The sequence below is a fragment of the Tyto alba genome, unplaced genomic scaffold, assembly GCF_018691265.1.
Source record: "Tyto alba isolate M040663 unplaced genomic scaffold, T.alba_DEE_v4.0 Super-Scaffold_40, whole genome shotgun sequence".
Classification (NCBI taxonomy): Eukaryota; Metazoa; Chordata; class Aves; order Strigiformes; family Tytonidae; genus Tyto; species Tyto alba.
In genome coordinates this window covers 43043736-43069186 of record NW_024881316.1, presented here as the reverse complement: position 1 = coordinate 43069186, position 25451 = coordinate 43043736, and the positions used below count along the sequence as shown (strand labels likewise).

Genomic DNA, 25451 nt, shown 5'->3' with positions numbered 1-25451 from the left:
CAAGAATTGGAGGACAGAATACAGATAATGATCAAAAATTAAAACCTTAATGTGAAAATTGAGTTGCTTTTAATATTTCCAGTTTCTCCATCTTCATTATATCTTGTTAGCTTTTGCTATTGTATGTTGGTTTTGGCTCAGATATGACAAGGATATGCAGGATAGTAAATGATAACATAGCAATACTAGAGGATGAGACATTGCTTATAGTAAATCCTGCTCCTTTTCTGCTTCTCCCACACATTTCATTTTGATTGGTCTCTGCTGGGTAGCTGCTGTGCTGTAACCCTGCCCCTATGTCTGGAAAAAGTCTCTGTGCTATTATACCATCAGTTTTGTTTCCTTTCAGCTGTCTTTTCTATTACTCATCAGTTATTATTAAGTAATTTCCCTCACTTTAATGGCCTTCTGAGACAAACTAATTAATTCCTGCAGTTTTAAGTTGCTTTGCCATTGTCTACTCCTTACTATAATTATGGGTACTAACTACCACCAGAAGGGACTTTTATTTCACCTGGAACTTGATATCAGCCCCCAAAGCTGCATGTTGAAGCTTGCAAAAAGCACTCTCCCCAAACCCTGCGATGTCCAAAGGTGGCATCCGCAACAGTGCCTTTAGGAACTCCACCTTCATAAAAGTAGAGTGTTTTTTCTTTTTAACCTACTTTCAGCTGTAGGCAAAGTCTAAATGAAGCAAAATTAATTCTAGAAAACCAGAGGACAAAATTATTATTTTTAAAGAAATGGTAATACAGTTACTAATTAAAACAGAACAAACAAAAAAAAAATAACAAAGTAGATGTAAGATACTAGTTTGTGCCTCAGACATCACTAAAAAAACATCTCTGTAAGAGTTAGTTCAGCTTCTCTCAATCGATGCTTTTTTTTATAGCTCACACAAAACTTTGGATGTCAATGTGCTCCAGTTCCAAGGAAGAGTGACGGAGGGTCTCTGCATTCAAATGTGCCTTCACATCAGCCTGTTAGTCCTGCTCCTCTTCTTGCTAATTAATGAATCTTACAGATATTTATTGTTCTAATACCTCTGATTAGAGCTGGTTGTCTGTGGTAATGCAGATGAAACAGCATTCAGTTTGTCTAGAATAAGAATACATAAAGCTTTGATATGCTAATTTTTTACACAAGGTTTTTTCTCTAGGGAGTCAGCTGAATTTTGCATTCTCTCTGACTTCTCCCTTCCCAGGCAACAAAGCTCACAGTATTGCAGGTTTTCCTAGCTTCAGTTTTGTATCAAAAGAGGTATTAGGCAACATCTGTAGTTATCTCAAAATGAGTTACATTGCTGCTTTTCTGTTGGGATCTCACATACCATCAATAACATAGGTGGGTCCTTCCCCATCTGTCATATTTACAGAATCAAGTATCCCAGTGTCCTTTATACATCTCCTGCTTTGGGCACTTTGTCACTTCAAAGGCAATAGTTAAGCACCATGTTTGGTTGCCATTTTTAAAAAATAAGTTTAATAACATCTTCAGACAGGAGTAGAGAAGCAATTTGGGATTTTTTTCAGTATCATATATGGAATCTCATTCCCAGTAGTGAAGAAGGCATATGTATATTCTTTCATATGTACAGATTGGGAAATCTGGGTATTAAAAAAAAAAAAAAAAAGCCACTATTGCCTTTATTTAGCACATAAATTATCTAGTGTGGGGAGAGCAGAATGTTTAACAGTAAAAACATAAAATATCAAAATATGTAATGAATAGTTGTAAACACTGTTAGGGTACAAAATTGCATGTAGTGTTGTAAGGTGGTATTCAAAGCCAAGATGTTATAGCTTCCAGGTATCTCCCTTGTTTCTGCTGGAGTTTGCAACAGAGGCAACGGAAACAGCAAAGCAGGTAGAGTCACTAAAGGTCATATTCTAGCCTAGCCATAGGCTTAAGTAGTTGCAGAACTGTATATAAAAGTAAAATCAACTAAATATACATTAAAGCTAACCACCTGTATGGTTTATCTTCCCTTTGATCATGTGCACAAAACACATGCCCTACCACATACTCAGCCCCCTGCACAGCTTCCCAACTCTCCCCCCAAGCTTTCTGCACAGCCTTTTTTCTAGTGGGACAAATGTCAGAACATGGCCCAAGTCCATTTTCTTGGCCAGATCTAGTGGTAACATTAATTGTAGAAGAAAAGAGCTGTGAGGTTCTTTGAGAAGACACCTAGTTCAATGTTCAAGGCAGGATCAACTGTATTTACCGCACTCCTCACAGATAATCTAACATATTCTTAGACACTTTTGTTGATAGATTTTTCCACTGCCCTTCCCAACACTTAACTACCGTAATCGGTAACCTGAGCTTTTTATCTTTTTCTTCCTATGAGAAGAGACATGTTTATATGGTTTACTGTTATCTTAATCCTCTCTACAATAGCCTTTATGAAGCTGTAGACTATTACATCAATGCGATCGCTTATCTTCAATCCAAAGAAGGCTGTAGGTGTTGCCTGCACAACAAAGCCACCTTTAGAACTATATTGTATGACTATAATGTATACTAAATGGAGTAATGGCTGCATTTTAAGAGACATTAGAAAGTAATTCAAATGAAAAGTTGTCAGATAAGAGACTTTTTAATTGAGTTCCAAATAAATCTGCTCTTGATCCAGGGCTGCTCTGTTATCTCAATTATCTGGAATTAAATGAAACAGTGCTCATGAAATCTGTGGGTCACTTCAAAACAGCAGAAAGGGGAAAGCCACCTGGGTTGGGGGGCACTGAGTGATTTAAATTCACAAAGTCATCAAGTGCCCCTTGAACAACATGTGTTTTAATCCACCTATGTGACTAGTATCTGTGCATCAAAGATGAGGCTGCTGGCTGTGTGTAGGAATGAAAATACAAAGCATGCTTTCAGGCTGGGAAGTAAGGAAGGAGAATACTGTATCTTCAAAAGTGTTAAATCAGATGAAAGCTGAGGAAAACACGAGGAATAAATACACAAATGCAAGCTGCCAATGCAATGTGGCAGCTGTAACAGCAAATGCAAACATTAGGTGTCTTGTCTAAGCAAAAATACCAAGGAGTAGTAGTATGTGCTAGTATGTGACTATGACCATTACAGGGCACAGTAACATGACTGTTCTGGAATCACAGTGAATGATAAAAGGTGTAACAAACTGGAAAGGCTTATTAAGAGCCTAGAAGAATGAGTCAGTGTAAAAATCTGGTCTGTACAAAGGTGGTATGTAATTATCCACACAGCAAAATCATAGCAGAAAGGTGCTGTAATCTTCTGTATGTAGCAAGATCCACTCTCTGAAGAAAAAAAAATATTTAATGTTTAAAAATTATGGCATTTTTAATGTGCTTCTTTTCTATGGGATTCTTTAATTTTTGAAGAGATAAATCCCTGAAAGCCTACATATTTCAGTATACTGAGCGGTGCCTGACGTGAGCCAAATTTAGCACCTGGTGCCAGCCTCCTCCTCCCCAGCGTGGGTGGCCCAGCAGGACAGGCTTCTACTGGAGCACCACCAGTTACTGCCAAGGGCGCTGTCATCCCTCCCTCACAGCATGAAAAAATCACCTTAACCTGGGAGTCCTGCTTCTGCAGAACAATCCAAGGCAGAGGCGTTAGCTTTTCATCTTCCACATGAAACTAAGTCGAGATAGGGCTGAGATTAGTCTGGAGTTTATCACCTTTTTGGTTTTTTTTTCCCCTAAATATAGATACACAACTGGAAGACTAAAGAGAAATTTATGGAGCAGATGGGGTGGCAGCTGTTGGAACCAACAGTGAGGAAAAACTTAAATAAGAACGTGGTAAATTTTCTGCCAGTTAAGGTTTTTAAGCGGTAGGTCATCCCTATGCACAAACCGCCCTGTAGAGCTGAGGGCCCGGACCGGCGCTGGCTGCCTGGGGCCCCAGCGCTCGCTGAGCTCGGGCCAGACCCCAGGGCAGAGCCCAACACCCTTCGCTTAGTCTCCGGCTCCGCACCCCAAGGACTGCTGTCCCGGGGCTGCCTGCCTCGGGTCGCGGTCGAGCTCCGCTGAGGTAACACCGCGCCCCCGCTGCCGGGCGCCCAGCGGCGCCCCCAGTCCGTGCCCGCCGGCCCCGGCTCCCCCACTTCCTTTCCGGGCGGCCCCGGCCCCCGCCCCCGCCGCCATGTTGTGGGGCTGACGCCGCCGCAGGAGGCGGAGGCGGCAGCCGGCGCGGAGCAGGCGCTCACGGGCAGCGCAACAGGTACAAGCGGCCGGGCGGCCTGCGGCTCCTCCGCTCCCGGAGGAAGCGGGGCGGGTTCGTCCTCAGGGTTGCCGGGGAAAGGGACGTGTGTGTGGGGGGGAAGCTGTCAACCCGGCCGCCCCGCGGGGCCTCGCTGCGGGCCCGGGGCGGCGCCGTGCGGGGAAGCGCCTGTTCCTGCCGTCCCGTCAGCACAGCGGCCGCCCGGGCAGGGGGCGGCCGTGGGGCGGAACAGCCGAGGTTTCTGTTGCACCGAGCGGTTTTCTTTGTATTTTCCCCCCACCCCGCTCTGCGAGGGTGGTGGGGTTTGGAGTTGTTTTTCTCTTAAAAACAGCGACGTGAGTACCTTTCTCCGTGACAGAGGCTCCCCGGCACGGCCGTGAGACCCCCCCCCCCCCCCCCCCCCGCTGGCGGCGGGGCTGGGCGCTGTCAGGGCGCCGGGCCGGGCAGCGGCTGCCCCGCGTTCCCCGCCGCGGTCCGGTCCCCGGCGGGAGCCGCTCTAGCCTTTCTATGGGAACTACTCGGAAATCCCGGGAGTCGGCTCCATCGCTTAGCCCGGGCGTTCCACTGCCTGTCTGCGGGGCGGGGGGCAGGCGGCAGGCCGGGTAGAGCTGCCGGTCGCGGCGGCGGCGGCTAGCACTGCTGCTCGCCTTTGCTTTATTACTGCTCTGCGAGGGGAAGAAATACCGGTGTCGGTACCCGTACGGCTCACTGTCTGCCTGCGGAAGCGCCCTGGCCAGGTGAGGTAACTCGGACGTGTTAAGAGACCCCGGTTTGTTGTGATGATGGTGGTTTTGCTTCTTGTAGTTACTGTGAAAACCTGAGTTTGGAGAAATAGAACTCGTTTCTGCAGTTGAAGTTCGTTAACTGTTTTGTCTGTAAATAGACTGGCTTCCCTTAGTCTTGGCTTTGCACTGAGTCATTCAGGAAATAAAATGACTCTGAGATATCCAATTCGGTTTCCTAACTATTCAGATTCTATTTTGAATACATTAAATGGTTTTCATAGCAGTTGACATCTATCACAAAACAGAACTTGAAAGTAAATTGACTTGGCATACTACCTGTGATCTTTAACCTATGCTCATAGCAGTTCTCTTAAACATTAGCTGGAAATTCCCTATCTGAAACACTGGAATGAGAAGTTACAACCTGCTTGCTTTTGTGTTCAGGCTCACCTACTGTTTGCATCTCTTTTGGGAACATGATGTTTTTTTAAACTTGTTTTTGTTCATGCTTGCCTGTGGTGGCAGCAGTTCCCACACTTTTATGTACACAGGAAAACATACAAAGTGTGTGAAGCTGTACAGTTTTGTCACGGTGTGGATAACATCAGTGATACCTAAAATGGAGCTTGCATTCAATATTTTTAAATTGTTTATCTGAAATTTGTTTGAAATTAAAAGACTTCTTACAAGGGCACGTAGTGATAGGACAAGGGGTAATGGCTTTAAACTAAAAGCAGGTAGATTTCTATTAGATATAAGGAAGAAATTCTTCCCTGGGAGAGTGTTGAGACACTGGCCCAGGGTGCCCGGAGCAGCTGTGGCTGCCCCCTCCCTGGAAGGGTTCAAAGCCAGGTTGGACGGGGCTGGGAGCACCCTGGGCTGGGGGAAGATGTCCCTGCCCAGGGCAGGGGGGTTGGGACTAGGTGATCTTTCAGGTCCCTTCCAACCCAAACCGTTCTATGATTCTATGGCTGTAGCTGTAACAGACATCTGTATCCTCTGATACAACAGTGGCGTTTAGAAATAAAGAGCATTAAGAACTAATTGGATAAATAGCTAGCTGGGCTTCATCCTTCTACTAAACTTTGTTAATTTTTATTTCCTTGTTTCCACTCTACATCCCCTGTTTGGTTTGTCTGTATTTTTTTATTCTGACTAAGCTGGGAGGGGCATTCATACCAGTGTACCTCTGGATATTTAGAGAAACCTTAGTTCAGACTCTAGGCTCCATATGATATTAAGATAATCGCATGCATCCCTGCAAACATGGATTTAAGCCATTCCACACACTTATACAAAACTTTTGGTCAGATTAGCCTCCTGACTCAGATGCCTAAATTAGATCAAGTGGAAATTCTTCTTTTAATTACTATCCCGAGGGAATTGCATTTATTTTTCTCCTCTGTCTATACAAGGTGTGGGGTATGGAATGGGTTCCTGACTGAGTTGTTAGCTGCCACTGTAATATAAACAAAGAGTATGTTCCTGTGGCACTAACAATAACAAAATGTGGTATCTATGGCTCATTTGTGCTAATCACCATATGGGATTGTCTACCATAGGTGGTGTTCTGCTGTCAGAGCTTTATGACTGCTTGTTTTTTTCACCATTCTTCTTGTGGACCGAGTGAGACAGATCAAGGCAGAAGTGACCCATGGATTATTTTGAACTGTGTTGATAAGGCTTTACTTCCTGAGATTCAGGTATTACAGTGATAGGGACCGTGGCAGTTTTCACAGTAGGTTTTTTAACAAGTATTTATGTAGTAGTCTTTAATATTGAAAAGTGAATTCATTTCACGCCATAACAAAGTAGCAAGTATGAAAAATGTAGCTAAATTCTGTAGGTGATAATGATTCTTCATTGAGCTACTCATCTGAAGCTGGTGGGGAAAATGAGACAGCATTTGAAAAGTGAAAGGTGATGTATGTTCGTGGCTTGGGGCGTTATCAAAAAGCTTCACGCCCTTGAAAGGTGCCTGTCAGAAAAAGACCTTGTGATTAGTTCTTGAAGAGCAGTGTAGTCCAGATCACTAATTCCTGTTGCAGATTGAGACAGAGGTCTCTGGGCTGAGACATAACCCATTAATTAACAGTTTACAAGTAAAGTCTGCGCTTACCTCAAAATACTTAGTTTGATCAGCATGTAAAATGTGTGAAAACAGCACTTCATGAGATTTTCTTGTAAAGTCCAGAGCTGTTCTCTTTGCCTTTTTAAAATTGATTTAAAAGTTTGACGTCTTTACTTTTAATGTTCATTTCTGGCCTATTTTCACTTGAAAGGAAGTATCTCCAATATCTCAGCTTTAAAAAATAGCTTTTAACTGCTTCCGTTTGCTTTTATTTACCTAAAGTGTAGTCATAGAATAATATAATTTTGAAGGAACTATTGGAGATCATCTGGTCCAACCCTCACTAAAAACATGGTCAAGTTAGATCAGGTTGCTCAGAGCCATGTCTGGTTGTGTTTGCACTACCTCCAGCGGTGGAGATACCACAGACTCACCAGGCAGCCCTCTCCATATTGATATCCACACTTGCTTAGGGTACATCCCATCCTGTTGCCCACATTGTCAGTGAAGATATTAAACAATATCAGCCATGGTATCAACCCTTGGGGAACATCTTTGGTTCCAATCAGATGGATGTTGGACTACTGCTCGCAGCCCTTTGAGTCTCGTTGTCAAGCTAGTTTTCTAACCTCTTCAAGTTATATTTTACCAGTTTGGTTCTAAGGATACTATGGGAGACCTTGTTGAAAGCCTTGGTAAACTCAAAACAAGCTGCTCTGCCCTCATTCACAGTCAGTCATCTCAACACAGAAAGCTGTGAGATGTCAGGTGTGGTTCATCCTGGGTAGGTGTATGCTAGCAGTTTCCCCATCACCTTTTTGTTCCTCAAGCATCTGTAGGTGTGTCCCAGGCAGATTAACTGCATAATCTTTCCAGGGACTGAAGTCAGATTTAGCAGCCTTTTATATTGTTGAACTGTCCCTCTTGCCCTTCCAGAAGACAGGGGTGATGTCTGCCTTTTTCCAGGCATCAGGATCCTTGACCAGTCACCAAGACCGTCCAAAAATCATAGAGCTTGGTCTTTCAGTGACATCAGCCAGTGTTCCTGGCAGCAATAGTGCTGTGATTTGTTACATATATATGTATGGATAGATAGATAGATATATATGCAACTGCTGTACTACTTTGTTTTTAAGTTACTTTATTTTGTCTTCCAAAAGCTGCTTTCATTTCAGTGTAATGCCACATCTCTTGGCAGGGTATATTAGATGATGGATCCTGCCATGTTTTTAAGTTCTGGGGTGAAGCTTGATGTAAACATAGTCCTTTTGTGAAAGTTGTGAGAGCGGTAGGTTGTTGACTTTGTGAATTTGTGGTGTTGCTTTTAGATTGGAGAGGGCTCATTTCATGTGGCTGAATGATGTGGGAAAGTCAGTGACCTTTCCTTACCTTTTTGATCTTCGGTGATGATGGGTGATTATAAAGATAACAAAGATAGTGTAGAGTGAATTAGAGAATTCTCTTTTTTTTTTTTTTTTGTGAACGACTGACCTATCTCAAGCACTATCACTTGTCAGTAAAACACTTAAGGCAAAGTGTACTTTGAGGCTCGGAAGTTGATCCTGGGTATGGGATGAATTAGGGTAGTTACTGTATTCTTTTTAGCTTTAAAAAAAGTTAACACCCTTTAACTTCACCTTTTAAAATTGCATTTTCCTTGTGTACCCTGGGTGGTGACAGAGGATGCAACAGACTATTTTGGGGCAAAGTACTCTTTTTTTAGTGTCTAGTCAGATTTTTGGAAGCAGCTGTTTTAAGTGATCCCAAAATTTTCAAATGCTTAGTTGCAAACATTTCAGATGCCTGAATTACTATTGGAAATCTGTTTTTGAATCCTGATCAATTTAGAACTGGGAGGATTATTTCTACGTGTAAATTCAAATTCCTTCCAGTGACAGACTAATGTAAGCTGAAATTTTAAGCTAGCTGTGAGCAGTGCCACTGGTGAAGCCTTGTTTTCTGTGGTGTTGGCTGTCTGAGTCAGATGTAAGCTTGTGTTCAGGTTTTTCTCATGGTTAGTATATTTAGAGCAGCTTTTAGCCATGTGGATTCTCTGGTGTCTAATATTGGTACTCAAACATACAGCAGCCTTTCTCATTGAAGGGGGGGGCACTAAATTTGGTAGTGTCTTCTCTATTTGGTTGGCTGTTTTCATTAATCTTGTAGGCAGTTAAGATCTTTGCAAGGTACACCCTTCTGTTAAGTTTGATTCATGTTGCGTGGTGGGATTTATCAAAGTACATATTAACCACTCATGTCTCATACACTTAGAAAGCCAAGCTAAGATTTTAAGCATGCTAGTTACTTGCTTACTAGGATGTTACTCCTTAATTGATTAACTTGTCTATCAGGATTATTTTTTTTTTTTTTTTGAATTCTCTAATTTATTTAAGCATAAGTCTTTCTCTAGAAAACAAGATAGTCGATTTTATTTTGTGAGGAGTCTTTGATTCTTCTTAATGACTATGCATACTTTGTTTTATTGCCCATTGCAAGATTACGCAGAGACTGTAGTAGCTTGTTTTTCTGGCACTGTTGTGCCATTAGCACCGAATCATAGAATGGTTTGGGTTGGAAGGAATTTTAGAGATTATCTAGTTCCAACCCCTCTGCCATGGACAGGGACACCTTCCATGAGACCAGGTTGCGCCAAGCCCCATCCAACCTGGCCTTGAACCCTTCCAGGGAGGGGGCAGCCACAGCTGCTCTGGGCACCCTGTGCCAGCACCTCGCCACCCTCACAGTGAAGAACTTCTGCCTTACATCTAAATCTAAATGTTCAAAAGGTGAGGATTAGGTCACATAAAAATCATAAAGTAGAAGTGGAGCTGATGAAATTTGATTTTTCTTCAAATTCAGAATGTTTAAGACTTTGTCAGTATAAGAGCACAGCCTGGCCAAGTTGGTTACTTGGATCCTAGAGTTAAAGTAGTGGATTAAGCATTAATATATAGATGAGCACAGTGTTGTGTAACTTATTTTCAGAACACCGCATGAAATTCAAATGATGTAACATGATGACAGTAGTAGCACAACGCATTGGAATTGCTTAATAGAGGACAATTACCTGAGAACTATTTTTGAACATTTTTGCAATTATAGATGGTTGAAAAAAACCCATGATTGATCCAGATAAGTCACAGCTTCTTTGGAACAGTGATTCTGAGAACAATCAGTTTGACTTGAGACTTTTTGGTATGGGACATGGTTTCTTCAGCTTCAGAAGTAGCAGATAATAATTCTGAGCTGGCTCTTCTAGTGAAAATTTTCAAGGCTGATGCAAGTGGAACTTGTGAAATGCTGTGACATCCGTCATGAGTGGTATCCGAAGTTTGTAATTCAACAGAATACGCATAAAATAAGGGAACAACAGGAAATGGGAGTTACTCTCCTTTTTTTCTAAAAATATTACAATAAGAATGCAAAAAAAAATTACCTATAATGGCTACGCTAATAAATGTATCAAAAATCAGACCTGATTCAAATAATACTTTTAGTCTTTCTTAGACTTTCTTTAGACTTTCAAAGGTCAAGAATTTTACTAATCAAAATTTCAAACTTGTCTTTTTCACTACACTGTTAGTGTAGTCATAATATTATGAGTTTCTTAAGGTAGGGCAAGTGTCTTTCTAATTAAGATATACTTTTGCTCATAGGGACTTTACATGACATTGAGATGTATGTCTAATCTAGGCAATAATTGATTCCTTAAGTTCATGAAATTAATTTGTAATGGTCAAAACATTATTACTGTATGCTGTAGAGCTCAGTGTTAAAGGTTGAGAGACCAAGTTCAACTGGATGCTTCAAAGGACTGTTCTTGGTAATATATCATGGAGGAGACGTGTGGCTGAGAGCAGGGTCGGAAGCAGGAGGCTTCATCTAGGGCAGGTAAGAGGTGCTGTGGCCACGCTGCCTGGGTCCTGCTCAGGACCAGCATGTGTCCTGGGACTCCTGTACTGGGCAGGATCTCTTGGACATCCATTACACCCATGCTATTCTATCTCACTTTGGGGAATGCATTTTTATTCATCATTTGCCCATCTGAAATAATGCTATGTAGTTAATTTTTCTTATTTGACTGCCTTATGCTGATCTTTGTTTTTCGTCCCATGAGGCTTTCCTGGGTTTTGTTTCATCAAAGATAAACAACATTGCTTTGCTTTAAAGGCCTCTTGTGGCCTACCTCCTTTCTGTTTGTCATCTCATTCAATTTAGAGAAGTTAAGCCTGTGATGGCTTTGTGCACCTGCCCAGCTCAAAAGCAGATACCTAAAATGTAAATCCAAGTCTCACTGAATGTTTTACTTTCTTTAATTTTACAAATAGTGAAAGATTGTTCTCTGCTGGCCACTGAAGACTGCCCACATATTCTGTATCTTTTGTTTTATGCTTAGCTATAGCAGTTCATTAGAAGTTCTGTATGTTTTGCACTGTTACTTGGGTCTGGAAGCCAAGCAACGAGTTAAGTAGCAGCTCTTGTATCATAAGGAGAAGATAACATAAGAATTCTTCTTTTTTTTTTTTTTGCTCTGTTAGGGGGCAGATTTTGTTTGTGAACCTTATGGAAAGGCAGGAGGGTGCTCAAAAATTTCCTTTAAGATTTCAAGATTTCGAATGGATAAGCTCTTAAGTAATATACTCTGAATGTTTCCAGTCATGGTTGAAGCAAGAAAATAACAAAAAGAAAACTCAAAGATTTATTTTTTGCCTAAGTCCACGTTGACATAAATTAGGAGTCACAATGTGGAAGTGGAGAATGGCAGGTTTCAGGGTGTGTGGACCTCACTGAACAGCATCTTAGGGTTCTTGTACAATGCTTGGAAATAATTAGATGTAATAATTGATGTGTCTCAGAACAAGATCTAGAAAAAACAGCATATGGAGTGAGGAGTCATGTAAATTAGAAAGTAGGAAGCAAAAAAGACGAGTATATTTTAAGTTGCCACCCGTTCAGGAGAAAGTATATCTCACTCAGCTCTCTGGAAAGGTTATGATATGCAGCCTGGAGTTCCTTCTCAAAGGCAGAAGCTCAGAGCCTTTCCAAAAAAATATTTTATAAATAATCAAACCTCTACTCTTTAATTCTTTTTTTTTCTTTTCATTTTAAGCAAACCAAGCAGAGATGGTGATTTCTGTCTGTCAGGTTAGTGAATGTATTCTTCCAGGGCATGATAGGGTTCAATTCCCATCTTTTCCTGTGGAAGTTCACGTCTCCTGGGAGAGGGGTCAGGGATTTAAATAGTGAGCTTCCTGAAGTGGGATTCTCATTACCTCCTTCAGAATTTTTTATTCTTTGTGAAGAAGAATCACAGCTGGAGGAGCTAGGACAGAGGGACCTGTGGCGCTCTGGCTCAATGGTAGAGAATTTGATGTAGGAGGTTCAAGTCCTGAGTTGATGTTACTATTCAAAATACCGTGCATAGGTTTCCTTAAATGACTGCACAATAAAATGTGGGAAGGCCTTCTTCTAGGAGGAAGGAAGGATCGGTTTCAATCTCCAGAGACTGAGGACAGAGTTGAACTGGTTCTTGATATTTTGAATGGGTGCTTTCACAGCTGTGCAGCTGTGTAAGAAACTAGAGTAAACCCATCAATACTGACGACACAATTATGTTTTTTAAACAGAAACAGAGATTCTTGTATTTTGTGTGACATCCATTTTGCATGGTCAGTATATTCAGAAAACCTATTAGTTGGGCAAGGTAGGCAGAAGGATATTTGTCAGGAAAAAAAAATATTTTTTGTGTTCAGTCTTAATTACTGTTTGGAAGCAAGGTGCTCTATGACAGTGAGCAACAAAGGGACTTTGTCCTACATGGTTAAGAAGTAAAATATTTAACTTCTTTTTTCTTACAATGTCAAAACGTTAGCTAAAGCTTGCTAGTACTTTTATCCACAATAACAGGCAAGCAGGAAGAGCTAGCAATCTGCTAGCTACAATGGATCAACTTCTTCGTTTTGCTACTGATGTCATTCATTTGTTATCAGAGTGGGTGGACCTTGTGAAGCTGGACACAGTACATTTTGAAAAGGCAATGTCACTGTGCATAGCTCTACTGTACAAAGGAGATAAATTTTTGGCCTGCCAAAATGTTGTGTTTTCTTTTACTTTTTTAAATAGGTAAACGTTTCTACTGCTATGTCTTTAACAAAGAGAAATTCTAGACTCTGTTGGTTTATAATGCCTTACTAATGCTTATTATTCTCTGATTTTCAAGGGGGATAATCCAAAAAAGACACGGAACAGCTACATGGGCTATTGTACTGTCACTGTTTGCTTTGCAGGTACTAATGAGTAGTCTTTGTGTTGCCTGCATCTACAAGTGTTGCAAAGAGTAAATTGGTACATTAGTACTGCAATCTCTGACCTTGATAATTGGTTCTTAGAAAAATTTGCAATGTATCTTCCTTCTGTCCTTGAGAAAAGCAAAAGATTAGTGGTGTGTCCACACATGCTGCTTCTATGATATTTGCTTTCTTCCAGTTAAAACTAGTGGGACATAGCCTGATGCACCAGACTTTCATTCCTACTAAAACTATGTGACTGTGGTTTTTCTGAGAAATATTTTGAAAAAAAACTGATTCAAGTATAAATAATAACAGAGATTGTGGTAAGGCTGTTTTTCATAAAATGGCAATATGCCTGTGATGGAAAAGAAGCTTTTTTTTTTCCCCTTTCTCCTGCAGTCTGCCCAGCTCTAATGTTTTCTAATGCTTTTATCATGGTAGTAGGGTCCCCCCTGCTTCTTGCAATCTTCTAATTTCTTTTCTCAACTTGTATCAGCTATAACAAGCACCGAGAGGGCAGAAGTTGCAGTTTGGCAGGTCAGTTTGTAAAAACAATTAGTACTTTAAACGTCGGGACTAGTCAAACGGTTTGTTTACAAGAACTTGTAGTTCTGCCATTTAAACATAACATCCAAGTTTTCCTGTTTTCACCCTAAATGGCAGCAGGGCTTAATGTTGTCTACAGTGTTCACAGGGATGTTTGATCTTGTTTTGTTACGACATGGATTTTGTGCTGTGGCTGCCACAGTTTCTTATGGATGATAATTGAGTTCACCAAGCATGTCTCCTAGAACATTTTGCAGAAGTAAATAATTTTCTGTGAGATACTCTGGTTGTGATGGCCATTTTTTCATCTATGTCATCTGTTTGGGATACTGGTCTTTTCCTGAGTTTTTTTTCTTCAGTGAACATTTTTATATGGCATTGGGTTTCTCTATGGTATTGTGTAACAAGATTCTTTGGAAATTTACAGCTTTCACCTTGATTAATGATTAAAAGTTATTGGAGTCATTCTAAAAAAAGTAAGTTTGGCCTAAAGTGAGAATATTTTGCTGAGATTTCCATTGGTAAATAAATGGTGCACACCTGTGTTCTAAAGGTGCAAGGTGCTTTTACAGATGGCATCAAGAGCAAATTTATTTGGAATTTGTGAAAATTAGCTTCATTTAACTTTGATATATGCATATCCAAGCCCTTGGGGCATGCTGTGGAAACATAGAAGACAGAATACTTGTTGTGGCAAGCTCCACTCTTAGGGAAGGATTGTTTCCACAAACCTTTGAAAAACTGTGTGTAGATGTTGAGCTTACTGGGTTGTTTCCTCCTTCCCTAAAAGATTGAATGAGGGGAGATTATATTGCAGCAATATTTTATTTTTCCTTTTTTTATCTCTTGGTACAACTTCTGCATCTGTCACTGGAGAAGCATGTGTGCTTGATGTAACCCTGGCATCTGGATGAAATGTATCTGTGCAAAGGGGTAGAATGGTGTCTCAGTGCTGGTGCAATCTGAAATTCTGTAAAAATCCTGTTTATGATTTCTGGTTGCTTCTGTAAGGTCGTAGTTTTAAGTATCATCTGTGAGTGGTTAATGTATCAAGGTTTTGATGCCTTTCAGGTCTAGTATTTTAAAGTATGACAAGATCTGCCTATAGGCATAATAGTGAGATGACAGAGCTAAATCATGAATTGGTTGCATCACGTTGGTGTAATGTACAGATCTGTTGGGAAGTTCCCTCTTGTTTTTGGACCTAAGGTTGGTGCATCTACATGGCAATGCCTGGTGCAGATTTATCAGACTGGGTGGGGAAACTTGGGGAGTTTTCCAGTATGCTGAAAAAACCTGTATCAGTAGTTTAGGCTGATCTGGTCATTATTTTTGAGTGCTGCACTGAAACAGAGTATCAAACTGTGATATAAGAAACGTCTGATTTTGGACTCCTTTTGAGAGGACAGTCACTGGTATGGATGATAACTTGGATGTGGTGTAGTCAGTATTTGACTACAGTTTCTAATTCTGCTTGACGTGACCTGTGAAATTTCCATTATCACAGGATGGCTTGGGTTGGAAGGGACCATTAAAGATCATCTAGTCCAACCCCCCTGCTATGAGCAGGGACACCCTTTGCTAGATCAGGTTGCTCAGAGCCCTGTCCAACCCAGCCCTGAACACTTCAAATGATGGAGCATCCACAGGTTCCCTGGGCAACCTGTTCCAGTGACTCACCACCCTATTCATATTTTCTCCTTGTGTTCAATCTAAATCTACCCTCTTCTAATTTAAAACTGTTGCCCCTTGTTCTGTCACTACAGGCCATGGGAAAAAGTCTCTCTCCATCTTTTTATAAGCCCCATTCAAGTATTGCAATAAGGTTTCCCCAGAGCCTTCTCTTCTCCAAGCTGAACCACCCCAACGCTCAGCTGTTCCTTGTAGGAAAGCCAGCCCCCTGACCATTTTTGCAGCCCTCCTCTGGACCCGCTCCAACAGGTCCCTGTCTGTCTTGTGCTGGGGACCCCAAAACTGGATGCAGTATTCCAAGTGGGGTCTCAGGAGTACAGAGGGGCAGAATCACCTGCGTCAACCTGCTGGCCATGCTGCTTTTTAATGCAGCCCAGGATAGAGATCAGTTGTCTTACAGATTAGTGAAAGGTAGTTGCCTGTATATGTAGCTGTCGGTAACAGTGGGCTGGAGTTACCCCAGCTGATGAAAATGAACCAGGAACACATGTACTCTGTGTGAGCTTTCATGAATAAGACAGACCCTCACTGTGCTAACGTGTGATGGTTTTGACCTCAAAATTTTTCGGTTGAAATTGATTTTAAGATATGGTATAGTGGAGGCTCTAGGGACATCAAAATGAGGAAGAAAGATTTTATATTTTTGTGTGCATGAAGCTGCCTGGGTTACTTCTCCCACTCACGTGGTCAGTGTTTGGGAATTTAGAAAGCTCAATCTACATGAGCCATTTCAGCAAAACCAAAGAATTCAAAGTCTGATTTTCTCTATATCTGTAAATTGTAAAAAGTATTTTAAGGAGTTAATTAGTTTATTATCAGACTTGTATTGTCTGATAATTATCTGATTTGTATTGTGGGGCCTCATTTCAAGTACTATGTGCAGTTTTGGGCTCCACAATGTAAGAAGGACATATCAGATTGTGTCCAAAGGAAGGCAACAAAGATGGTGAAGGAACTAGAGGGCAAGACTTACAAGGAGCAGCTGAGAATACTAGGTTTGTTCAGTTTAGAGGAAAAGAGAGTGAGGAGTGACCTCACTGCTCTCTATAGTTTCCTCATGAGGGGGAATGGCAAGAGAGGTGCTGATCTCTTCTCTGGTGATAGGATGCAAGGGAACGGCATAAAGCTGTGTCAGGGGAAGTTAAGATTGGACAGCAGGGAAAAGTTCTCCACTGAGAAGGGTGGTCATGCACTGGAACAAGCTCCCCAGGGAAGTGGTCATGGCCCCGAACCAGTTGGTGTCCATAAAATGTTTGGACAGTGCTCTTGGATATCTGGTTTAACTTTTAGGTTGTCCTGTGTGAAGTCTGAGATTGGACTCGGTGATCTTTGTGGGTCCCTTCCAACTTTGGATATTCTATGGTTCTGTGATTCTATTGTAATTACTCATATAAAAAAACCTGAAAAGCGATCAGAAAATAAGAGAATATAATATGTTGGAGGAAAGATCAAATGTGTAACCTTTATCCAATAAGTCTGTAAATCTAAGATGTGTCACATGCAGTAGAAGTCTGCCAACACAGAGCTCTCCTGAGCTTTGCTCTGTTGATTCTGGGGATGTTCTCCAGCATCCCACTTCTGTGTCATGGTTTCAGGTTCTCTTTTATCCCTCCTTGACAGAACAGCTTTTGCAGAAAAACATGCTGTAGAAATGTTTAACAACATTGGAAGCAATTTTTGGGAAGGCTATATATAGGTTTCAAGTGTCTCTCGATAGGTTGCTGGTAAGGCCTGTGAAGGGATGCTGGAAGCAACCTAAAAATACTTCAGTTTGTTTTAGAATTCATGTCTTGGAATAGATCCATGCTCCCTTTTTTCATCTTTCTGCAGCTGATGCCTAATGTCACCCTGAGAGATCATTTGGACTTACCAATCATTTAATTTACTTTTTATACATACGTATAGGTGCATATGTATACACAAATGTATGTATGTATAATGTATATAAAAACAGCTCAAATGTCAGGTGTCTTAATGACAGTGGTCTGTATTGTCAGATTGTAAAAAAAAAAAAAAAAAAAAAAATTTGTTCATTCCTCACTGGACAGTTACATAAGCAACACAGAGCAAGATAACTTCAGATAAAATAATGTTCTTCATTCATTCTGGGGGACACACACACCAGATGCGCATGTGGCTGAGGTTTACAGATGACCCAGGGAGAACGAATTATTTGTGGCCTATTACAACAGCATGATTTTAGATGTTATCTATGGGATATATAAATAATAATATATGACCATACAAACCCCATAATTATTATGTAAAAAATATAGAGAGAGGGTTGTTAACAACTGATCCTAGACATTTTTATTTTTGTCACTGTAATGTGCAATAGATGCAAAAAATGCTGTCCTGTCCACGCACGAAACCAGAGTGCTTTCCAGTTGTGTGTTTTTTGTGATGAGATTTTCAGGAGGAGGGAGTGTGGGAGATGTGATATTTCTGCACTTCGTATCAAAATCTGTGGTTGTATTGAAAGGTGAAGGGTTTTATTGGTGGGGGGAGAAGGTTTGGTATCTGAAAAGGGTGTGACGGGGATCTGAGATGCGATTTTTGAACTTTATTTATTTTTAAATTTTTATTAAAATAAAAATTTAATTTTTGTAGCTTCATCCTGACCAATAGTTTCTTCATGTAGAGTGCAGGATAATGATGCATAAATTTCAGTATTTAACTAAAATTATCTCATCCAAAGCAAAAGCGTGCTGCATTATTGTCTTAGTTCTAAGTTTGTAAAGCAGTGCTGATGCTTATCCCTCAGATAAGTATTAGTGAATAATTTGCAATTCTAAAGAATTAATGACAGTATAGGTACTCTTGAAAGGATACATACTAGAAAAACAAAATAAGTCTTACTACTCTGATATTTATTCTGAAAGTAAATTATATTGAGACCCCTTTAAATGCTGCTTTTGATTCTTCATGCAATAGCTCCAGAGAAGGAATAACTGCATGGTGTTGGTTATGGAAAACCGGCTCACCACAAATTTTTATTAGGACGAGTAATTTTTTTGAAATATATAATGTAAGAGCATATTCTTCATAAATAGTGCCTGGAGTAGTGGAATGGATGAATTTGAATAATAATTGTTCTTCCACTTTTCTCGGCAGAAGCATTTAGTTACAGAGCTGTGCATTGAACTTTTTTTATGATATGCATAAATATTTACAGTGGAAAGCTGGAAGAGGTCTGCTAGGACCCAGAGTCTGTCCTTCTGCCAGGAGGGGGCTGTTCTCCATGCCATATGTTCTGACATGTTGTCAACTGTTTGTGTACATTATGCAGCAGTTGCTAAACAGTTGGTACTGTTTTCCTTTAAGAATGTGCCACTAGCTTCAGGACTGCACTGCATACCCTATAAAAAAATAGAAAAAAAAAAAAAAAAATTCCCCCACCCCCTCCCAAATGCAAATTCAGCTTGTTCAGCAGCAGCCTGAAGCCCGGCATTGTTTGCTATCGGAAGTGTGAGCTGAGGGGGACAGGCATTCCCCCTGCTCAGCGGGAGCGAAGAGCTACGTTTTGCCCTTGTTGCATTATTAATTGCACAATGTTTTTATGTTGCAGATGGCTAAGAGCTAGCAAGGCGTATTCAAGATCATGATGGCTCAGTTTCCCACAGCCATGAATGGTGAGTAGCTCGGGTTGGTTTGTTTTGGTAGGGGTGGGAGCATTTGTCTTTTTTTTTTTTTAATGCTGATTTTAGAACCTGCAGCAGCTTTATGGTCAGTTTGCTGCGTATTGCTTCCTGTAGCCTTACTTGTACTGTAACACAGGGAGAAATTCAGTAGAATTATTACTGCAGGGTGATTTAGAGTACAGATATGCCTGGAGCATCTAGTAATCGCAGATCATTTAAAGGGTTGAGGAATGTGTGACTTGTAGTGTGAATACTGTCTGACTTCAACTGGGGAATATGCTAAGTAATAGTTGATTAAACTTGCATACCTTTTCTGTTACGTCATTTGGCACAAAATGTGTTTCGTTATAATATATTATGATACTTATTTTAAATCAGAATATTTGAATGTGTTAAGCAATTTGCTACATTGACAAAAATAATCAGTCTTTCTCAAAAAAACGTTAAGATTTTTCCTCTTGATTCTGTGCCCCATCTACTATAGAAACTTTTGGATTTGTTTCTTGGTGATTTCCTTTCAAAGATGTATGAGAGTTGAAACTGTAACATTTTTTGTGTGTGTATGTATGTGTTGGAGCTCTTTATTGCTAGACCAAGCTTATTTGTGAAGACAGAATTTGCAAGTATCTGCTGAGAAGTTTGATGTTTACATGTTGTGGCTTACAGAGCTAGCCAAAATGAAAAGACAAGTGTAGGAACAATGCTTTGCACTTCAGATATCCCAGATAGGGGATATTTCTCCTGATAAAAATAAGGAAATAGATATAAGAAAAAGTATTTTTTTATCTCATTTATCTGTGAAGGTTACTGCAGGACTGGGAGATCTTTATTTAACTAATTTAGGAAATCATCACTGCTGAGATAAATTTGGCGAATAAGGAGAAGTGTTTTTTTTTTTTCAGAAGAACATTCAAATTTCAAATTAAACCTGTTTTATGCACGTGAAGCATGTTTAAAACATTTTGTGAAAAAATAATCTGTGTGATCATCATGGTTTTTTGTTTCTTTTTTTTTTTTTTTTTTTTTTAAATACCGTCTGCTGCAGTTTGTTCCAGACTTCATTTCACAGACTTAAAAATAAAGGAGAAGTAAAAGGAATCAGTATATTGCATATATTCGGGAAAAACCTAAATACCACATTTTATTTTTTTCCCCCCACTTCCTTGGACATAATGAAAAAGCTTTTTTTTTTTTTTTTTTTTAATTGTCACATGCTTTTTGCTCCTCAATTTAAAATAAACAAACAGAATCTCTCTTCAACGGGGGATATGATCTTGTCTATCTCCATGGTTGATTTATTCACAAGCTGCTTGGTATCTTTTTGGTTTGGTGTTTTTACTCCTTGGTTTTGTTGGAGGATTGCAAATGTACTGACAGCACTGAGCATTTACATGACTTGATCTCAGAAGTCTTAGTTTGGGAAAGTGATCCTTCCCTTGATCTGGAATCCCTTGCGCAGTGCTGTCCGCCACTCTCAAAAGAAACGGTGCCACAAGACACAGCCTTTCCCTTCGTAGAATTTTGCTGTGTTGAAAAACATAGTAAGAGAATGTGAGTAAGAGGGATACCAGGCAATAGTTAAACTATTGCTCATCACAGAATATTTGAATGACTGTGTAGTTTTGCTGTCATATTTCTTATTAGAATTGATTAAATTTCAAACAAGTCAGGTGGGGAAAAAAAGTAGTTTTAATGTGATCTCTGGATAAATACTAAGCAACTTCTGTCGTTGAAATTGTTCTTCTCTAATCTGTGTTCTTCTTCCCTGCTACTAACTGCCACTGTTGTTTGCATTCAAAGCAGATCACCTGCTTTTACCACTCACTGCTCAGTGGAAACCTCTAATTATGTTGTTAGGCCTTGGTAGTGACTTCAAGCATGAGATGAAGAATGAGGTTATGCATGAGGCAACTAAACCATTAGGCATGGCTGCAGCCTGAGAGCACTAGCTGCCTGCCACACCTTCATATTAGCAGAAGGTTGACCCTTTCCTTTTGTATCCTACTAGGGAGAAATGGTGTTTTTCTTCTGGAGAAGAAAACTCTTATTTTTATCAAGGTACAACAAACGTAGCTTTTGGTTCATTAGTAGTGTAAGGCATGAAGTAGCTTCTGTTTCAGGATTATTTTTGGCATTCAGTGTTAGAGAAAAGTGAGTGGATAGCATGGAGTAGGTGTGTGTACAAGTATGTGATTATATGACACAGAGTGACAAAGCATGACACTCAAACAAATACAAGTAGAAGATGCTACAACACTTTGATTACCAACCTAAGCAGAGTAAGGGAAGTCTGCACAGGACCTCAAGAAGGAGGGGTACCTGAGTCATGTGCTTGAGTTCCAATTTTGGGAGGCTCAACTAAACTGAAGGCACCTTGAGTTGTTACTCAGAATATACCTTCATCAGGGCAGGCTCCAAGACTGTCCAGCCTCAGCATAAGGCTGATGACCAATCTGCATGTTATACTGAGAACTGGCATACTCTTTTTTAGTTATGTGGCCACACTTAAACTTGAGTTTGTTTTGATGCCATGTGCTCTAGGGGCACATGCTCTTGCTAGGCTGCTTACCTTTCTTCTCTAAAGTAATGAAAAAATGCAGTGAACAGAATGGAGTTCCCTTTGACTCTTCATTTCTGTTGGAGGTGTCTTTTGGGGGTGCCTTACGAACAGGCTGGAAATTCCAAGAGGAAAAGCAGGACTTGGAGAGCATGTTGATTTTTCAGGAACTCGGGGCAGGCCTGCCAGTTTTTACAAATTTATCTCCCGTGCAAAATGTAAAGGTTGTGATGACATTTTATATGAACCGGCAAGGTTGAGTAACATGTTTCTTATGTAAAAAGGCTGCCAATTACAAAATACACGTACGGCACCAGGTGGATAACAGACATTTATCTCTGTGAAGTCCAGTTCCATGAGAGCCCCTCCAGGTATATCCATCTCCCCAGTCTGCAAAGGAGAGCAAGGATTCTTTACTGAGGATTTAGTTTTATCCTGTAACTGTCTGAATATTGACCATTATCTCTGTGAAAATGGTAAAACCCAGTTTCTGGTAGTGTCCTCACATACAAAGCTTTCTTAGGAATTTATCCCAAGTCTTGCAAAAGCTTTTGGAAGTGGCATTTAGTTACTCTAAATAATAAATACCTTCAACAGTTCAATTTCTAAAGGAGTTAATATACTAACCACAAACAACAGTTAAAAAGATAAAGGTTTTAATAGGTTAAAATGTACTTCCACTTAGTTTGTTTCTGTGATTGCTCTCTTCATCACAGATCAGGAGGAAGTGTAGCTTTCACTGCCACAAGATGCCTTCTTTACAGCTGGGGAGCAGTTGCAAGATGTTGCTGTCCTCCCCTTCTTCTGTAGGCTAGATTTTTTTTCCGGGTTTAATACCCATGCTGATGCTGGCTCTTGGTTTGGGGAGATTTAATCTTGGAGAGTCTAGCCAAAACAGGGAAAGCAGTATTTGCTGATCAGTATCTTTCACATTGTTTCCTTAAGTACCCTTGGAATTTTTGGGCTGTGCTGTTTTTTGTTTATGTTTTTATTTGTCCTCCTTCTTCCTTCCTACCACCTGTTTCCTTTTGATATAATTTTTTTGTGGTCCAGCAGGAAAATAGCTCTGATAAACTGATGTGCAAAAAGTAATACTCATCACTTATTTCACATGCTTCTCAACCTTCATAAGTCAAAGACGATTTTATGCTGCTGTGAATTTGAGTTTTGTGTCCCTGCATTTAGGTGTGTTGGAGACTAGGGTAGACATTAATGGGTTTGAGTAGGGTCTTGGTTCCACTGATGTCAAGGGTAAAACACTCACTGATGCTAAGTTCTGCTGCAGCTTCTCTATTAAGAAAAAGTTTGTCTCAAGATCTGTGGTCTGAATTCTTCTGAATTAGAAGGAACTCTGGTCATCACAGTTCAGTTAAACTACTTGAATGAAATTTGACTCAACCTGGTGTGCTCTGTAGATATGGAAACTGTGGACTTGGATATCAACAAGTGCAAAGATACTAAGTTGTATTAGACCTTGCAAAGAAAATATCAGAACTTGATCTCCTATTTAAAAGAAGGTAAAGGAAAGAAATTCTAAGACAAGGACAAATATTTTCTGTGTCCTTACTTATAATTTAATCCTTCCTGTCACTTTTTGATGAGGACACTGGTGTCAGTTGATAAGGAGCAAAATTCATATGCTCAAGTCAGAGGGGCATATATCTTCCATTCTCACACCCTGCAAAAAATTAGATTTTCATTTGTGTGTGCTGTGTTACATGCTTTCTTTAATATTAACAAGTCAGAAATAGCCCTACAGGATTGTGGAATACAAAGTGTCTTATTCATACTTAATTATGAGGATAATACGATTCACACAGAAGATGTAACAGGAAATCTTGGAAGAAATAATAAGACATGGAGGTAAATGTTTAAATTCAATAAATGGAACTAGGTTTTTAACAAAAGAAGGTCGCACCTTATGCCTTCTTCAATGTCTGGATTTTGTAGACAAGATGTAACAGATCCCATGTTTGGACTTTATTAGAGGAGTAACTGGCTAAAATGGAGAGAAAATACAAATTTTAAACTAGGATGTTGCAATAGTGATATTCTCCATGGATTTTTATTTTGAGACCTGTCTTAGTTGTTATTATTTAGGGCAACATCATCATTAAAAAGCAAATGTATGCTGGTTAAATTGGTTGACAGAGATTTAGGAGTCATTTTCCAGCCAGAGTTATACAATATGAACTGCATATCAGTGGTTAAATTTCATCACGTTTCTGTTGTGCTGACTTCAAATAGCTTTTTAGTCATGCCATTATGGTCTAGAAGAAGTCTTGCTGTATGCTGGGAACTCAGCAGTTGTCTGTGACTAAGGAGGAAGACAACCGGATATATTACTTGATCAGGGAATAATTACATGATTTGAGGGAAAGGAAATGCATCCTAAAATGTGATGGGTGAAATAAGGAGTACTGTGTTCTATTGCGTAAGGCACTGGTGAGACATCTTGTGGGATATAGGGTAGAATTTGGGTTATCTGATTATGAGGGAAAAAAACCAAGGAAGTGTAATAGATGCAGAGTTAGGCTTCAATGTTATCCAGGAGAAATGAATTAAGTGTTGAGAAAGACTAAAGAGATTGGCTTTGTTAACCTACCAAAATAAGAACTTACTGTTTTTTTAATTTAATTGTATTTACTTTACAGTAAATAGATTTGCTCTTTACTTTTTTCTTAAGATGATAAACATTAAGGAGGGAAACTAAGTACAATGTTAGCATAAGGTTAAATAGAAATGAATCAGCTGTTGGTGCAGTTGGTCTGGAAGTGGGAACGGTTCTGTAAGCAGTGATATTCTGGACGATGGTCAAGGAAAAGGTCTGATTGCCTTAAGACAGAATTTACATTTTAGGAAGGAATTTAGGGTTTCTTGGAGTATCAGTAGTCTGTACTTGGTGACACTGGAAGTCCCTTCCAATCCTATGCTCCTGAAATGTAAAAAATAAATAAAAAGTTGGATCATAACCTAGTGAAGATTAGTGTTAGATCTTCATCCATTAACTTACTTTAAGCCTATAGCTACTTTGTCTTGCTAAAATTTTATTTTGTTAGTATCCCGTGTTGGTTTTTATAAGGTAAGTTTACACTGAGTGGGGAACCCAGGATGTTTTCTGTCTGGAATAATTATACTATACTGCAAACTGCTTTATTAATTTTGGATGTCAGTGAGACTTTCTGATGTTTTTTCTTCAAAGCATACAAAAACCTAAACAAAAAAAAAAAAAAAACAGCAACAACAACAAAACCCCACAACAAAATAATCTACAAATAATTCCCCAAAATGGAGCCAGAGAACTGAAGGCTTGCTTAGCTGAAGGGACTCAGAAACATAAATCTCACATGGCTGAGCTTCAAAGGGCTTTGACTGTTAGAATTTTCATTTCCTGAACGTGTAGCTCCAAAACTTTGGGAAGTGTACTACTCTGATAAACCACTTTGTGTGGTTGTTGCAATTTAGGGCTGATGGGCATTGTGTAAAGTGGTACCATCTGAACATGTACTAAATTCCATGTCATCTATGATCATTGTGGCTACTTTAAACAGGCCATAGATTATATTAATTGGTATTGGCAGAGTGAGTTCAGGTTTAGCCCTGATCGTAATGTCAAGAATAAACATGGTTTTAGACATTGTGATTTATCAAATGTATTTATGTAATGTGTGTCTCAGCTTGTCACTTTGTGCTGGGAGCTTCGCTAGGTGAATA

At 39.9% G+C, this 25451-nt stretch overlaps 1 protein-coding gene across 5 annotated transcripts in view; it reads left to right on the top strand.

The window, feature by feature from the left end:
* Positions 1–4127: 4127 nt before the first annotated feature.
* ITSN2 (intersectin 2) overlaps positions 4128–25451 on the top strand; it is an 83911-nt gene continuing 62587 nt past the window's right edge. For 2 of the 5 annotated variants that reach the window (XM_033004969.2, XM_033004967.2), the window contains exons 1-2: positions 4276–4952; positions 19108–19171. In XM_033004969.2, coding sequence (XP_032860860.1) covers positions 19141–19171 — 31 coding nt within the window. In that variant the 5' untranslated portion in view covers positions 4276–4952; positions 19108–19140. Of the gene's footprint in view, positions 4216–4275; positions 4953–19107; positions 19172–25451 lie in introns of those variants that run through there. The other 3 variants (XM_033004970.2, XM_033004973.2, XM_042803389.1) reach the window with 2 other exon arrangements.